We start from the raw sequence: 17034 nt of genomic DNA, 5'->3' as shown, positions 1-17034 counted from the left end.
GGAAGTTTCTGAAAAACCCAAACTTCCACACAGAGTATTCTTCATTTATGGATGGCATCATTGAAAGGGGCTATGCCGTGAAAGTACCAGTGAAAGACCTCAACCATGAGGATGGTAAAGTTTGGTACCTGCCACACCATGGGGTTTATCATCCCAAGAAGCACAAGCTCCGAGTGGTTTTTGACTGTGGCGCGTCATACCAGGGCATCACACTGAACAATCAGCTGCTACAGGGACCGAATCTCACCAGCACCCTCCTTGGTGTAATCAACCGGTTCAGGCAAGAGGAAGTAGCTGTCATGTCAGACGTCGAAGCTATGTTCCACCAGGTTAAGGTGCCTGACGAAGACTCTGACCTTCTACGGTTCCTCTGGTGGACATCAGGCGACATCAGTCAGGAGTTAGTGGAGTACAAAATGGTGGTGCATCTGTTCGGAGCGACCTCATCTCCAAGCTGTGCCAGCTTTGCGTTGCGCAAGTGTGCTGAAGACAACAGAGATGAATGCAACAACGAAGCAGTAGAAACGGTGCTCAACAATTTCTACGTGGATGACTGCTTGAAGTCAGTACACACAGAAAAAGAAGCTGTTCAGTTGTACCACACATTGCGAGCTGTATGTGAAAAAGGCGGATTCAGACTTACCAAATGGATAAGCAATAGCAGAGCACTGCTGTCAATGATTCCAGAAGAAGAGAGGGCAACAGAGGTTAAAGACCTTGACTTGGATCGGGATGTCCTTCCAACAGAGAGAGCCCTGGGAGTTTGCTGGTGTATCCAGTCTGACAGTTTCAGGTTCAAAATCATCATGCCAAATAAGACTCCAACCAGGAGAAACATCCTATCCATTGTAAGCTCTGTTTATGACCCATTGGGTATTTTGGCCCCAGTCACACTCACAGCAAAGAAAATCCTGCAAGAGCTTTGCAGAATGAAGTTAAGCTGGGATACCCTCATACCTGATGAACTCGCTCGTGAGTGGTCCATGTGGAAAACTCAACTGTGCCAGCTGGAGAACATCAGTGTCCCAAGATGCTTCAAGCCTAAAGGCTTTGGTGAGTCCGTTTTTAACCAACTCCACCACTTTGCAGATGCGAGCGAAGAAGGTTATGGGACGGTTAGTTACCTGGTACAAAGGAACAGCAACAATGAAACCCATTGTGCCTTTGTCATGGGAAAATCAAGAGTGGCTCCTCTCAAGCACATGACAGTCCCTCGACTGGAGCTCACTGCAGCTACCATGGCTGCTCGCATGGATAAGACATTGAGAACGGAACTGCAACTTGAACTACAGGAATCAGTGTTTTGGTCAGACAGTGCAACTGTGCTGAAATACATTCAAAACAAAACAAGCAGATTTCGCACTTTTGTTGCTAATCGTGTGGACACCATCTTGAAAATCTCTGAGCCACATCAGTGGAGGTACGTTAATACTTCACAGAACCCAGCTGACTGTGCGTCAAGGGGACTCGATGCGAAGAAATTCGTCCAAAGCCACACTTGGTTACAGGGGCCGGACTTTCTCTCTAAACCCACGGAAGAGTGGCCTGAAAACCTGGAACACCCTGGGGATCTAACCATGGAGGACCCAGAGGTAAGGAACGCCATGGTTTGTGCAACTGCTACCGAAGAACAACGAGATGCTGTACGAGAGCTCATGCAGTACTTCTCATCTTGGATGTGCCTCAAGAAAGCGGTTGCCTGGCTGATGAAAGTAAAGAGCATTTTGCTGAGACTGAGTCGAAAGAGGAAAGAATTAAGTGCAATCAAAGGTACACCAGAAGTTGAGATGGAGATGAGGACCTTCAAGTCAGATGTCATGAGCGCTGACACTCAGAGACTCACTGTGGAGGATCTTACAGAAGCTGAACAAGAGATCATTCGATACTGCCAGAGAAAAACATTTTCCAAGGAGATCTCTGCACTTCAAAGATGTGAAGGCATAAAGAGAAGCAGTAGCCTGTTCAAGCTGAATCCTGTTCTTCATGATGGCATTCTCAGAGTTGGTGGGAGACTAAACAGGTCTGCTTTGCCTGAAGAGTCCAAGCAACCAGCAATTCTGGACAAGAATCTTCACGTCACAAACCTGATCCTAAAAGAGATCCATGAAAACTTAGGTCACAGCGGCCGCAATCACGTGCTATCCAAACTACGGACCAAGTACTGGATCCCAGGTGCAAATTCAGCAATAAGGAGGATCCTATCCAAGTGCATCATCTGTCGACGCTCACATGGTGCTGCAGGACAACAGCAAATGGCTGACTTACCTCGAGACAGAGTCATGCCAGATGACCCTCCATTTACCAACACTGGAGTGGACTACTTTGGCCCATTTGAAGTAAAACGTGGAAGAAGCACAGTCAAGAGATATGGTGTTATTTTTACGTGTCTGGCAGTTCGTGCTGTGCACTTAGAGGTTGCATCATCACTCGACACGGATTCCTTTATAAACGCTCTGCGTCGCTTTGTGGCAAGAAGAGGTCAGGTCAAAATCCTGCGCTCTGACAATGGAACCAATTTTGTTGGAGCCGAACGTGAGCTAAAAAAAGCCATTGAGGAATGGAATGTCTCCAAGATTGAAAGCACCTTGCATCAAAATGGCATCCAGTGGATATTTAATCCTCCCACTGGTTCCCACCATGGAGGTGTTTGGGAGAGACTGATCAAGTCAGTAAAAAAGATTCTGAGTACCACACTGAAGGAACAGGTGCTTGATGAGGAGAGCTTACACACCCTGCTATGTGAGGCAGAAGCGATTCTGAATAGCAGGCCGATAACTAAAGCTACCAGCGATCCAAATGACCTAGAAGCGCTGACGCCCAATCACCTGTTGCTGCTCAAGCCCAAGCCATCTCTGCCCCCCGGTCTTTTTGACAAACAAGATCTGTATGCACGAAAAAGATGGAAACAGATCCAGTATATGGCAGACCTATTCTGGAAGCGATGGGCAAGAGAATATCTTCCAGAGCTGCAAGAGCGCCAAAAATGGAACTATCCATCCCGCAACTTCACCACTGGAGACATTGTGGTAATCGTTGATGACTCAGCTCCACGCAACTCATGGGTTACCGGAAGGGTCATCCACACAGTGCCAGACAAATTTGGGCTGGTACGCCAGGTCCGGATTAAAACAAAGACCAACACTTTGGACAGACCCATCACAAAAATTTGCCTCTTACAAGAAGCTGAGTGAGGCATGAAGCCCACTACCTAAAAGACTGTGAACAGGGACTGTTTTCACCTGAGGATTTTAAGATCTTGGCTCCGTTTAATTTGTTGTTTGGTAATTGTGTCTAGTTAAGAGCACAATTAGGGGCCGGTATGTGGGAGCCAAGTGATGTAAATTCATGTTTAATTAATAAGTAAGCACAATTCACATTTTGTTTGAGAGTTAAGTTCATTGAATAAATAATTTAAGAAAATATTGTTAAAATGCTGTTTAAGATTGATTTGGTTTAATTCATGTTTATTTGAAAGATAATTATATCTAAAGACAGTGTTTTGTAATTGTATTTGGTTGTAGTAAAATAGGTTACTGTCGCTTTAAGAAGGATGAAAAAACGGCATGCAGGGAGCAGGCGTCGAAGAGAATTGAGGAAGTTGGAACTGAAGTAATTAAGGACTGAGCCACATGGTTTTCTTACCGTAGAATTGTTTATTGTTTAGGAAGACTTAGATTGGAATACTCCTGTAAGAAGAAATAACGAACTGTGGATTAAAGACTTTGTTTTTTCATTTTTACACCGGAGTACTGTGGAAGTTTTTTCCTACTCATATAGACATTCACGAGTAAGCCAAGGCTATTGGATTCTGAACCCAACACAAGGTTTTTTGGGGGTGAAAAACGCACATATAACAGCATGTGGCCACAGTTATACCTATTGCAGACTATAAAAACCAACCCTGTCTCCACAAAATTACGTTCTGAGAAAACTAAACTGCATTCTCAAATACGTTTTAGACGAACCTATTCTGTCCCTTATTATGTTCGTCTTCAACATATCTTTTTTTTATTTTTTCATTACCCTTGGTCTGAGACGGATTTTTTTTCCTGCTTTTTCTTCATCATGTTGGTGGGTAAAAATGAGCCTGTATATTCATCTGGGATGCATTTCACTCTTCTGAAAAGACATTATGTTTATTTACTCCTTTTTTAGTGATGTTTGAAGGTTCCATGCAGTCTTTTTCAACTTATTCTTGCCGTTAATCACATGCACGCACACCTAGCTCTCACATTGTGTAGTGACGAGGGCTGTTTTGGAGCTAATAATTACCTCCTGATGTATTTCTAACATACCTGTTTTGGGGTTGTTGTTTTTTAAGAGCAGCTCCAACAAGATCTGCCACCAGAGAAGACAGCTGGAGCTTCTCCGACGCTGCACTGCGCGTCCTGATCACCATGGAAACCAAGACGCGGTTCTGCGGTCATCTGAAAGTGATTACAACATTATCGTTCTTCACTGTTGATTATTTCTGTATTTCCCCTTACAGCGGTCTGCGTGCTCCTCCTTACTTCCATCTTACAACAAGTCCCAATATGAAACGACCCATGGCTCATTTATGATCCAAATATTAATTCATGATCCAAGTTATGACCAAGATCTATATTTTAAAATCAAGTATCTGCTATTGGTCATGTAAATATTATCACGGAGAATCACGGACTGAAGGAGTGTTTTTTTTTTTTTTTAACAGAGGGCTTTGCTCCGAGAAGTTTGAGCACAAATACAATTCTCTGCATTAAATAATGACTTCAGGTAGACTTTCAAAACATAACAAAATCACTAAAATAGTTTCTGAAACAGATCAGAAGCCACAATATGAAACATTTAAAAAAAAAAAGACTATTGAACGGAGAAGTCTCTAAATTATAATTTACACAATGCTTCTCTAGCAATAAATGTACATTTTTATCTTCATATTTTCCACTCGGTTTATGGATGCGATCTGTAGTTTTTTTGTTTAAATGCGCAATCTGTCTATTTTGTCTTCTAAAATGCCGCCCCGCTGGTTGCTAGGCTGTTGCTATGGACTCTGAACTCTGACCCGGAAGTACGTCACGGACTGATTTTTTTTTTGTTAAACGGAGCGAGTTTCTGCTCTTAAACTAATTATATTTGTCTATAAATACGCTTCTGTGCATTATATAACAAGTTCTGTTTAATTTTAAGAGTAATATTTATTTTGAATCAGATGTGTGTTTTCATCTTCATACATTTGCTGAAAAAAAGTTTGTTATAAATCAAGCAATCATTAAATCGATCACTCTGTCTGCAGTTATGTGTTATAACATTAAGATCAAACGTTTTAAACTGTTTTAATACTATTCCAGTAGATTATGAAGAATTGACGTAACGACAACAAAGAAGAAAAGGGTGACAAATCTACTCATTTCTTTAAGATAGAACTTTATTCATACCTTTGGTGTGTACCTGAGGATAAAAGTCGATCTGAAAGCAGCACAACACCAGCGTCACGTGCGTGTGTGCAGAGGAGAAGAAGGCCAATCCTGAAAAATGGACTTTTAGATAGATACTTTTATTAATCCCCACATGGGGAAATTCAAGGGTCATTCAGTAGCAACACATAAAACAGGACAGAATAACAATAAATAGCATTTAAAAAACAACAGAAAACAAAGAAGAATCCCGTGTATAAACCCCAGCACATAATGTTACATTAACAGTGCTCATTATAAAATCGAATGGCAGCAGGAACGAATGATCTCCTAAAGCGCTCTGTCCTACAGCGCTGAGAGGAGACGGTCTGATCTGTGGCTCCTCTGAGCTGACAGAGTCTCATGTAGAGGCTGCCTGGTGTTACTGAGGATGGATGGACTGTTATGAGCTGTTAACATGGTTAGTGTGTGATTGGCTCACAAAAACTTCTTTTTGGTTGATGTTCTCTTCATTCATGCATATTTGAGTATTCTGTAAGAATAATTAGTGCAAGCTCTAGCTCCCTTCACACAACTGATGTGCAGCATGGTGGCGTACTTCAGCATGAAGGAGAACCTCTCAACACAGATGTGCTGCTCTGGATCCACCAGACGGAGCTGCAGAGGCCTTCTCTCCAACTTCAGTGTAAAATACACACTACAAGGCCTGTTTCTTTCTTTCTTCATGCTGTGACAGCTGGATTATTGTCAGACAGTCCTCTAGAGGTGCCCCACAATGTCATTAAACCCTCTGAGGCCTCGCTGAGACATGAAGCCTGTTATGACCTTTGACCTCCGTTGCTCTATTGCTCTTATTTGACCTCCACAGCAGATACAGACCTAAAACTTGAACTGCGAGGCCTCTGGGAGCTATAAAATCATGAACCGTTGGACTTTTTTCATAAGCTCCTCCCAAACAGGAAGTAGCTTCAGGAAGGAAGTGGGGCTTCCAAATTCTACATATGACTTTCTGGCAGAGGTGTGAACACATCCCACAAATCTCAGCTTATTTGGAGCAAATCTGACCAAATGATGATGCTTTATTGATTCTTTTAACTGGACACTGCGGCGCCCTGTATGGGCAGCAGAAAGGACTTGATGGAGATAAACCACCGCAGATGTGATCCTGAGGGAAGACAGAACAACACACTAACATTTCAACTTCCTAAGTTGAATGGAAATGACTTTATCAGCTGATGACACTGGGGGAATCAGAGTCTGTGACCTTTACCCTCTCAGAGCCTTTGTGAGCAGTCTTAATATTTGGATCATAAATGAGCCATGTGGTCGTTTCATATTGGGACTTGTTGTAAGATGGAAGTAAGGAGGAGCATGCAGACCGCTGTAAGGGGAAATACACGTTTATTTTATCAGAAATAAACAACAGTGAAGAACGATAATGTTGTAATCACTTTCAGATGACCGCAGAACGGCGACTTGGTTTCCATGGTGATCAGGACGCGCAGTGCAGCGTCGGAGAAGCTCCAGCTGTCTTCTCTGGTGGCAGATCTTGTTGGAGCTGCTCTTAAAAAACAACAACCCCAAAACAGGTATGTTAGAAATACATCAGGGGGTAATTATTAGCTCCAAAACAGCCCTTGTCACTACACAATGTGAGAGCTAGGTGTGCGTGCATATAATTAACAGAAAGAATAAGTTGAAAAAGAGTGCATGGAACCTTCAAACATCACTAAAAAAGGAGTAAATAAACATAATGTCTTTTCAGAAGAGTGAAATGCATCCCAGATGAATATACAGGCTCATTTTTACCCACCAACATGATGAAGAAAAAGCAGGAAATCTTCATTGTCTTTAGCTTCTATTGTCCATCCTAGTATGATTTGCACTATAACTTGTTAATTATTGCACCATTCATTACTTTTGCACCCCGCTGTGGGTTCTATGAGCCGATACACCTGTACATTTCTCCACTGTGAGATTAATAAAGTCTTCTATTCCTATTCTATTCTATATTTGTTGCTAAATGTGCAAAATAACAAACAGCTGCTGTCTCTTCTGGATTTTAACATGTTCTTTTTTTTATTTTCAACTAAAAAAGTGCAAAATCAAAACTGAAAAACCTTCTAAACAAAAAAACCAACAAGTTTCCGTTTCTAAACTGAAAACACTCCACAGTCTGCAGCAGCAGACACAAATCAATGAACTAAACATGATATATCCGATATGGAAACGGCACAAACTTACATGTCTCTGGAAGCCATGCTGCGCTGCTGTAATGTTTTGATTTCCTTCCTCCCATGCGCTCTGTGACCAAACTGACAACTGGCCAATGAGCTGCCGTAGCCTCCCAGGAACGGTCTTTTTTTGACTAATGAGATAAGAGTAGGTGCGTTCGACATGAGAAAGCCAGAGGCAGACCTGTAAGACTTTTGAGCCGCCCCGCCCAGATGTGGCCCAGCGTCACTGATACGTAGGACCTACGTAGGGCATCGAAAACTCGCGAGACCCAAACGAGATCAGTCACAGAGGAGCCGCGTGAGCTGCTCGAGAGCAACTCACCGCTACCTGGCCCTCCTCTCTGGTTCATACAGGCAGGGGATTGGACCCGAGCCCCCTCCTCATCAGTTTGATGACAACACGCTTTATTTGCATAAATAAACACCCAGTCCCGGCTCCAGTCCAGTGTGGGGGGGGGGGGGGGGGGGGGGGGGGGGGGGGGGGGGGGGCGCAAAGGTGGCGAAAAAGTAACGGAGCAACACAAAAACAGAATCCACAGATCAGAGGCCTGTTCTACTCTGTCCAACAACGTATGATCATTAATCACATTGGTAAAAAGCACAAATAGTAATAAAACAAATGATAAAATAACCAGCCCTCACCTTTAGTAGAGCTGGAGTCTCCACTTTTCTTTTTTTTTTTTGGAATTTTGAATAGCACAACACTTCATATTGATTTGACCGAGCCAGTGGAGTTTGCTGTTGTTTTTTTAAGCATATAATAGACTGAAAACTTTATTTATTAATTTTTTGGACTGAGGGGGCGAGGCAGTCTGCCCCCCTTGATGCCTGGTCCGCAGCAGCAGCACGCTTCACATAACAGAAGCCAAAACGTAACTTAAAATTATTTTGTTTTTTTAAATTTTATTCATTTCAGTTAACTGAATATGAATTAACACAATGTGACACACACAAGAAATTATGAATTCTTTTGTTTTTAATAAGAAAAACAAAATTACCCCTCTGACAGCCAGGGGGGGCAAGGAGGCACAGGCGGGGGGGGGGGGGGGGGGGGGGGGGGGGGGCATTGCCACCCCGGACGCCGGGCCTGTAAACACCCCCCACAGTGGAGTCATGAGAAACACCAACATGGAGAACATAGGGTTGTCCGACTTGGAGGCAGACTGATAACTCCGCCCCACGGCTGCGCCGTCTGCTTCATCTAGCTCCGTCTACCTCTGGCTTTGCCATCGTGAACGCACCTGGTGATTCTGTGTTGTCGAGCCATCTCTGTCAGCTCATTGGCCACAGAACGTCAGAGAGCCGCTGAACAATTTACCGTAAGTTTTCAAAAAAAAAGCGCAAGTTCCATTGCTCACGTGTTGACTCTCACAGAAATACGGAACAAAGTGCGTTCCTTTTAAGCTCAATACGGAACGCACACTTTTACATCCAAATACGGAACGATTCCGTTTTTCAAGGAACGGTTGGCAACTCTATGTTGGATCTTTAAAAACTGGACCTGCTGTTTCACTCTGATGAGAAACATGTTTCTCAGTCTGTGGACTCTTCCGTCCCCTGCTGGTGGATCAGGAGAACTGCTGCACATCAAGCTTGTTTATTTTAAACTTCCTTCATTGTTACTGTTTTTTCTTTGCTCCTTTTTGTTTTTTCTCTTTCTATTTTAGAAATAAAGATTGTGTGTGTATATGTACGCGTGTATACACACACACACACACAGATGAGTAACAATTTATAGTGACAGGGAGCAAAAAGTCACAAAGTCTTCCAGACTCAGTCCTTTCACTCTTTTCTTTCTGCTCAAAGCCCCAGAACTGCTCAGAGTCTCAGCAGTCAGAGATTAATGATGATTGTTTAGCTGTTGTAAGTCTTAGCACTGCATGCATGTACACACACACACACACACACAAGACTGCACCTTGCCCCGCCAAGTGTGTGTGTGTGTGTGTGTGTGTGTGTGTGTGTGTGTGTGTGTGTGTGTGTGTGTGTGTGTGTGTGTGTGTTCTCGTATTTCTATCCTTGTCGGGGCCAAATGTCCCCACAAGGATAGCAAAATGTGGAACGACGTGCCTTGTGGGGACCTTTTTCCGGTCCTAAGTAGGAGAAACAGTGTTTTCTTGACCATGTTGTTGTTACTGAAAAAAGTAAAAGTGCAAAAACATTTCTTTAGGGTTAGGCTTTGTTGTGGTGTGGGTTAGGGTTAGGGTAAGGGTCAGGGTTAGGGGCTAGACATGAATGGGAGTCAATGGAAGGTCCCCACAAGGATAGAAATACGAGACTGTGCGTGTGTGTGTGTGTGTGTGTGTTAACCACATCCTAACCACAATAAGTCAAACTTTCCATCTGATGTTTGTCTGAAACCACACAGAGACTCTGAGACCAACGTTTATTCTTCACCAACAGAAGCTTCAGTTCAAATCCTCCTGATCTCTGAACATGTTTCTCAGCTTTTATCTGGATTTCCTACAAAACCAGTGAAAAAACAGAAAATCAGCCAAAAACCAGTGGAACACAGAAACTGGTTGAAAATAAAATCAGAAAACATTAGAAATAAAAAGCACAGCACGTTCAGCCAGCACTTGTGAAAAACCTTCAGAAGGCTGAAGAAAGAACAATCTGAATAAAAAGTTAATTTTTGGTTATTTAATATGAGGAGTGACTGTTTAACCACCAGAGAGACGACAGATAGAGAAAAAAACTGAATACATTTCAATGAAAACTATGAAACTAAATAAACTTAAACACCTGTTCAAACTAAATACCAACAGTCCAAGAAAAAGAAATCTCAATACAATCTTAACTCAGTAATAAAACTCAAGAAAAAGCAGTTGAAATTCAATAAAAAGCAGCCTCGCTTCCATCAGTCTGCCCAGGACAGCTGTGGCTACAGTCATAGCTTACCACCACCCAGTAGGGAAAGAATGAATAATGCAATGTAAAGCGTCTTTTAGTGTCCAATAAAGCGCTATATACAACCTATGCATTATAATTATTATAAGAATCCAGTCTGAACTCAATAAAACTCAATAAAAGACCAATAGAAATCATTATGAACTCAGTAGAACTCAGTAGAACTCAGCAGAACTCAGTAGAACTCAGCAGTGTGGAGGTCTGGGTCTGGATGGGTCTGGACTGGGGGGTCACCTCAGGGAGGAGTAGACCACGTCAGGCTCTGGAGGAATCTCTGAAAACACCAACAGGAAATAAACCAAGTGAAACATTGAGACATTTGATTCAGAGTTTGATCCTGAAGAGAAAAAGTAGAACCAGAATCCAGACTTGATTCAAACCAGAATGTTTCCTGTGAAACAGGAAGAAGCAGCAGGAGGCGGCTCCATCTGTGAAAACACTCTGAGAGCAGCTGATACACACTAAAGCACAGGAGCTGCTTCTACTGGACTCTACTGCTGATTCACTCTGACAGGAACATCTGGAAAGACTCTGCTCTGATCCACTGGTCCACACTTTATCTGAGCTCTGGAGCAACAGAACCACAAGCAGGAGAACCAGGGTCAGACTGACAGGAGAACCAGGGTCAGACTGACAGGAGAACCAGGGTCAGACTGACAGGAGAACCAGGGTCAGACTGACAGGAGAACCAGGGTCAGACTGACAGGAGAACCAGGGTCAGTTCTTACCTGACTTCTTCCCTTGGCTTCGTTTCTCTTTGAAGACTATTTCTCCGTAAGAAACATCTGGAACTCTGACATCTGAATACACTGGATCCACATCTGGAACACAGAACACACACTGTAACACAAACTGAAACACATTGTAACACAGGGCCGGTTTTAGCTATGGGCAATGTGGGCGACCGGCCAGGGCGCAATCTATGTGAGGGCACACTGGCGCTGTGCGCACGAGAAAAAAAAACAAAAAAACGCCAGTTTTCCACACTTGCACTCATTTCCATGTTAAGTTAGTAGCGTGGGTGCTGGGGCGACCTCATTTGTAACGCTTGTGTGTCCGTTCAGGCTGTCTGAAGAGGCGGGGAGTTAGATTGATGCCAACACACACTGCTTCAAAATTAATTGTATTTCATAATTAATACAGACCCACAGAAACTGATTGGGTTATGTGAAAAAAAAATTGAAAAAAAAATCTACGTAAATTTGTTTACGTCACGTGACTCCGGACTCGGGTGAACTGTGACCGGAAGGTTCTGGCGAAAGTTAATGTTTTGATCATGGATCCAAGTAAAAGACCAAAGAAGCTACTGTATCAGGGGCCCAGTTTAGAAAAAGCAGAAAATAAGAACAGGAGAAACTGGCAAAAGATAAAGGTATTCATATTTTTACGAGTGATGTGAGTGAAATTATGGATTTTGCTAATATGTTGCTAAGCCACAGAAGACCACTGTATCTGGTATTTAGTTTTGCTGAACTACCAACTATTGTAACTGAGGCATCATGTCATGCAGCTAATTTCACCCAGAGGGCAGCCTGGTATAGTTTGTGTTTCAAGTACAACAAGAAGTGCAAATTCACACAGGCATCCTGACTGTGGACTTATTTTTATTCCTATCTGCTATATGCTAAAATCAGTAACTTCATAAATTGACATGGCATTTTGTAAGATACATGTGAGATGGCTTTTTAAATAATTTGCAGTGTGTCCTGCTCAGCTAATACGATGTTGACAAATTTTAATAAAATGTGCATTATGGTCATTTCAATTAAGTAACTGATGCATGTGGGATGTCAGTGTGATCTAACATACATATTGTGTCTTAATTGTAAATTCAGGGGCAATTCTGAAATATTTTGGGGCTGGAGCCACTGACCGAGACGAGCACAGCAGCCACAGAGCTGGTCCTGGAGTCTGGTGAGGAGCCATCGACTGTACCTCCTCAGCCACATGTTCTTTGCAGGACTCCTCAGGTGTGTGCGTGTGTGTGTGTGTGTGTGTGTGTGTGTGTGTGTGTGTGTGTGTACACTTGTGCAGCTATAGTTGTGAGGACCTTTTGTGAGGACCATGGGTTTATAACCTTACAAGTGAGGACAATTTTGGAAAGTGAGTTCATTGTTGCTGGTCCTCACTTTTCGACAGACCTTTTTTCACCTTTTTGAGGGTTAAGACTTGGTTTTTGGTTTCGGGTTACAAATGGGTTTAGGTTAAGTTTAGGGTCTGGGTTAGGGTTAGGCATTAATTTTTGATGGTTAGGGTAAGGGGCTTGGAAATGCATTATGTCAATGAGTGTCCTCACAACTATAGCTGTACAAACGTGTGTGTGTGTGTTGCAGATAAACCACCATGACCTGAAATACCCCCTCCACTGACTGAAAACCTTTGTTGCCATGGGAACACTTTCAAAACAGGACAGAGTCAACGAGTGGTCTCTGTGTGACTTCCTGCTTTTGATTAAATGTGAAGTCAGATTACCACAGGCCTTGTCACCACACACACACACGCGCGCTCATATAGAAGCGCTGACTGTGTGTATTTACAAATGTTTAACAAGACCTCTGATCTGAAAAGAACTGGATTGTGACTTTGGACCCTGAATGCCTCACAGCTGAGCGACCTGCAGCTCCTTCACTCCTGAGAGCAACACGATGATCCTTAAACCCCGGTGAAAAAAATCCATCACCGCTCATAACCGTTCACCACCATTCACCACCGTTTAACAGAAGTTGGCCTCCGTTAAAGCAACGCCGTAAACGCTCGGCCACCGCTGATGTTACACCCCCTCCAAAGGCTGCAACGGTCAGCCAGACCATCATACATTGTTTACTGTTTTTGTGCAGGAGCACACCAACAGGTTGTTTTTCTGTAATCTAATGTATTAGAAATTAACATAAATGAACAAAATATTAAGTCAAGAGGATCAGCAAACCTTTTAATGCCTCATGTCTGCTGTATTAATGCCTCAAATCAGGTTTGAAAATTTATTTGACTTTTTACAGCGCATTTGTGCAGCGTCACCTCTCACACTCCGCGCACTCGTTTCCTTGATAAACACGCACACACACACCAACACACACAAAACAGTTGTGTTATTAACCGTCAATAATAATCAAGAACATATTAAAATTTGTAAAATAAGTCTCCCCGGCTGCGCACCAGGACGGACACCTTCCCACACCGTCCCGTCCTCACTCTGTTCATTTGATTCTGGGACTGCAGGCTCGACAGGACAAAGGTATTTATTCAGAAAATATGTTCGTTCTAAAATTAATTTTTGGAAATGAAAAACACTTGGTTTGCTGTGCTTTGATGGAGGATATAATATTTTACCCGAATCTGTAACTGGCCCCTCTGGAGACGCTGCAGTGCTCCAACTACCGTGTTCACTGTTGTGTAGAGATTTATTACATTAGTTTATTTTTTTCACACTGTGAAGGCAGGATTTAATGGGCCGGCCGTCCTGGCTGCGTAACTCGCCCTCACCCATAGACACACTTTATTTGTGGGGTAGCTGGGAGTATGTTTAGTTTGTTTTGTTGTGAAGAATTAGGTTTGTTTATAGGTTACCATAGCTTATTATATTTGGGATTGGCCAATCAATGTAATCATCATCGTCACTCTTATTCTGTATTAACGTTTTCCCATCATTGCATCTTTTTCCGCAGTTGTTATGACCGGGAGAGTCAAACATATTCTTTAAGGACACAGGACAAAACATCGATAAGGGTTCAACTATTTATTTAATGTTCTCCACCGAGTCGGTGTCTTCATGTGATGAGTTGACGGAGCTCTGGAAGAGAAACGAACCCTTTTCACCCATACCCGAAAAGTTACATCAAAATGAAACAAAGTATCAAACGAAAGGAGGCCCAGATGCGCCAGCCAAACTTAAGAAAAAGACGAGTTCACAGCCCAGCTGCGATGCAGCCATCGAAGCTGATCCCTCGTCCAAACTAAAGACAAAACCCCAACTAAACCCGATCAAAAGAAAGGCGAAAACGGGACGGCTGGTCACACCTGGACGGAAAAGACAGCGATCAGAAAAAAAAGGAAAAAAAAAGAAACGGGAAAAACATGAAGCCGGCTAGCTGGCTAGCATGTCCTGGCCAGCAACATACTTGCCTGTCGGAGCCAGAGTCCAAGGCGCACCGGCGAGCGCACCTGGCGACAGGTGTAACGAGGTGGGTGAGCGAGCGAGAGAGAGACCGAACGACAACCAAGAGCGCCGCCTCCACGCTGCTATTTATAGCACGGCGGTGCGACTCGCTCCAATCAAAACCGAACAAAAAAGGAAAAAGATAATTACTTCAGAAAAGTAACAAAACACAAAACAGGATAAATATTCCCTAAATATCTGAAGGGAAAAAAATTGGAAACTGTCTGTAAAAAAAAAACCACGATGTGCCCGCAGCACATCACACCCCCACCCAGAGACACTGAATAGGATCGAGCAAGGCAAAAAAAACCCCCATAATGATCGACCTATTCAGTGCAAAACAAACATCTACAGGTGTGAGAGAGCATCGGCCACCACGTTATCTTTCCCGCGAATATGCTTGATAACGATGTGAAATGATTGCAGCCGCAAAGACCAGTTCATGAGGCGCCGATTTTTTTTCCTCATGTGGTCCAGAAACACCAGTGGGTTATGGTCTGTGAAGACGACTGTGGGAGCACTGGAACCACCGACATAAACTTCAAAGTGTTCCAGTGCCAGGACCAACGCCAGCGCCTCCTTCTCAATGGTGGAGTACCATTTTTGATGTTTATTGAGTTTCTTTGAAAAATATGAAACTGGATGCTCCACCCCATCAGATCCACCCTGCAACAGGACAGCGGAAATCGACTTTCGGACTAAGCAAGTCCGTCAAAGGGCCACAGCCGAGAAGTTTTTACAAAAACCCCTGTAGTAGCCCACCATCGCCAGATACCGGCGCAGCTCAGTCCGTGTGGTGGGAACCGGAACAGAGAGAATGGCCCCCACCTTCACCTGAACAGGGCGCACCTGACCTCCCCCAACTCTTTTTCCCAGATAAGTCACCGTTGCTTGACCAAATTCGCATTTGGACAAATTAATGGTCAGATTAGCCTGACTCAGACGCGCAAAAACAGAACTCAAATGGTTCAGGTGCCCACTCCATGTGGCAGAACAAATAACCAGATCATCAATGTATGCCTCACAAAATGGTAAACCAGACAAAACGACATTCATAAGCCGCTGAAAAGTCGCCGGGGCATTGCACATCCCGAAAGCCATGACCGTGTACTGAAGGAAGTCGTCGGGTGTGACAAAAGCGGAGATCTCCTGGGCGCGTGCAGTAAGAGGCACCTGCCAGTACCCCTTCAGCAGATCCAGTTTGGTCACAAACCGGGCAGCCCCAACATGGTCCACACAGTCCTCCATCCGAGGCAGTGGATAACAGTCCGGCTTAGTCACCCCATTGACCTTCCTGAAATCCGTGCAGAAGCGGTCTTCTCCATTGGCTTTGATAGTTAGGAGACATGGCGAACTTCACGCACTGCTGCTCTTCACAGCAATTCCGTGCTCCACCATGTACTCCACCTGACTCCTCAAACGGCTACGCTTGTCTAGATTCACCCTGTAAGGATGTTGCTTTATGGGTTTAGAATCACCCACATCGATGTCATGACTGAGCACACGCGTCTGAGTGGGAATATCGGCAAACAGCGACTTATAAGACTGGATCAAATGAGTGACGTCAGCCTGCTGAGAAAAATCAAGGTGGGAGAGCAAGAGAGGCAGGTTCTCCAACGCCACCGAATTAGAAAACCGTCCCTGCGTCAAAGCTGCCGAAAACCCGTCAGTGTCAGACTCAGCTGCGGGCAGCTCCTCCCGATTCGCAGCCAAGCTCACACGCGGCTCCGACACGGTGACGTCATCTTCCCGCCCTGCCGCCGAACTACCGGACGAGGAAGACGCGTGCTCGACATACGGCTTCAGCATGTTGATATGACATAAGCGGGACCTCTGTCGTCTGTCGGGCGTGGCAACTAAATAATCCAAGTCCCCGACCTTCCTCTGAACGGAATACGGCCCGCTGTAGCGCGCTTGTAAGCTTGACCCGGGAATAGGTAGTAAAACCAGAACTTTGTCACCGGGCTCAAACACACGCTCCTTCGCACGCTTGTCAAACACTGCTTTCATTCTTGCCTGTGCCACCTCGAGATTCCCCTTTGCGATCTCACATGCACGGCGCAACTTCAGTCTGAAATTACTGACATAATCAAGGAGATTCTGCTCGGATTTGCCGCACAGCCCACTTGTCCCGCAACAACCGTAACGGTCCGCGAACGGTGCGCGCAAAAACCAGCTCTGATGGACTAAAGCCCAGGGACTCCTGAACCACCTCCCGAATGGCAAACATCTGTAAATGCACCCCCTCATCCCAGTCCTTCTCAAATTCCAGGCAGTAAGTGTGAAGCATAGTTTTCAGCGTCTGGTGAAAGCGCTCGAGTGCGCCCTGACTCTCCAC

At 44.2% G+C, this 17034-nt stretch overlaps 1 protein-coding gene across 1 annotated transcript; it reads left to right on the top strand.

Annotated features, from left to right (window-relative positions):
* Positions 1–1804: 1804 nt before the first annotated feature.
* LOC115408915 (uncharacterized) lies at positions 1805–15439 on the top strand. The gene is made up of 3 exons (XM_030119886.1): positions 1805–3332; positions 5017–5019; positions 15427–15439. Exon 1 carries the CDS (start codon positions 1818–1820, stop codon positions 3189–3191), a length of 1374 nt encoding a protein of 457 aa, XP_029975746.1. The 5' UTR covers positions 1805–1817; the 3' UTR covers positions 3192–3332; positions 5017–5019; positions 15427–15439.
* The last annotated feature ends 1595 nt before the right edge of the window (positions 15440–17034 follow it).

The sequence above is a fragment of the Salarias fasciatus genome, chromosome 3, assembly GCF_902148845.1.
Source record: "Salarias fasciatus chromosome 3, fSalaFa1.1, whole genome shotgun sequence".
NCBI classification, from domain to species: Eukaryota; Metazoa; Chordata; class Actinopteri; order Blenniiformes; family Blenniidae; genus Salarias; species Salarias fasciatus.
This window is presented reverse-complemented; position numbering and strand designations above follow the sequence as displayed.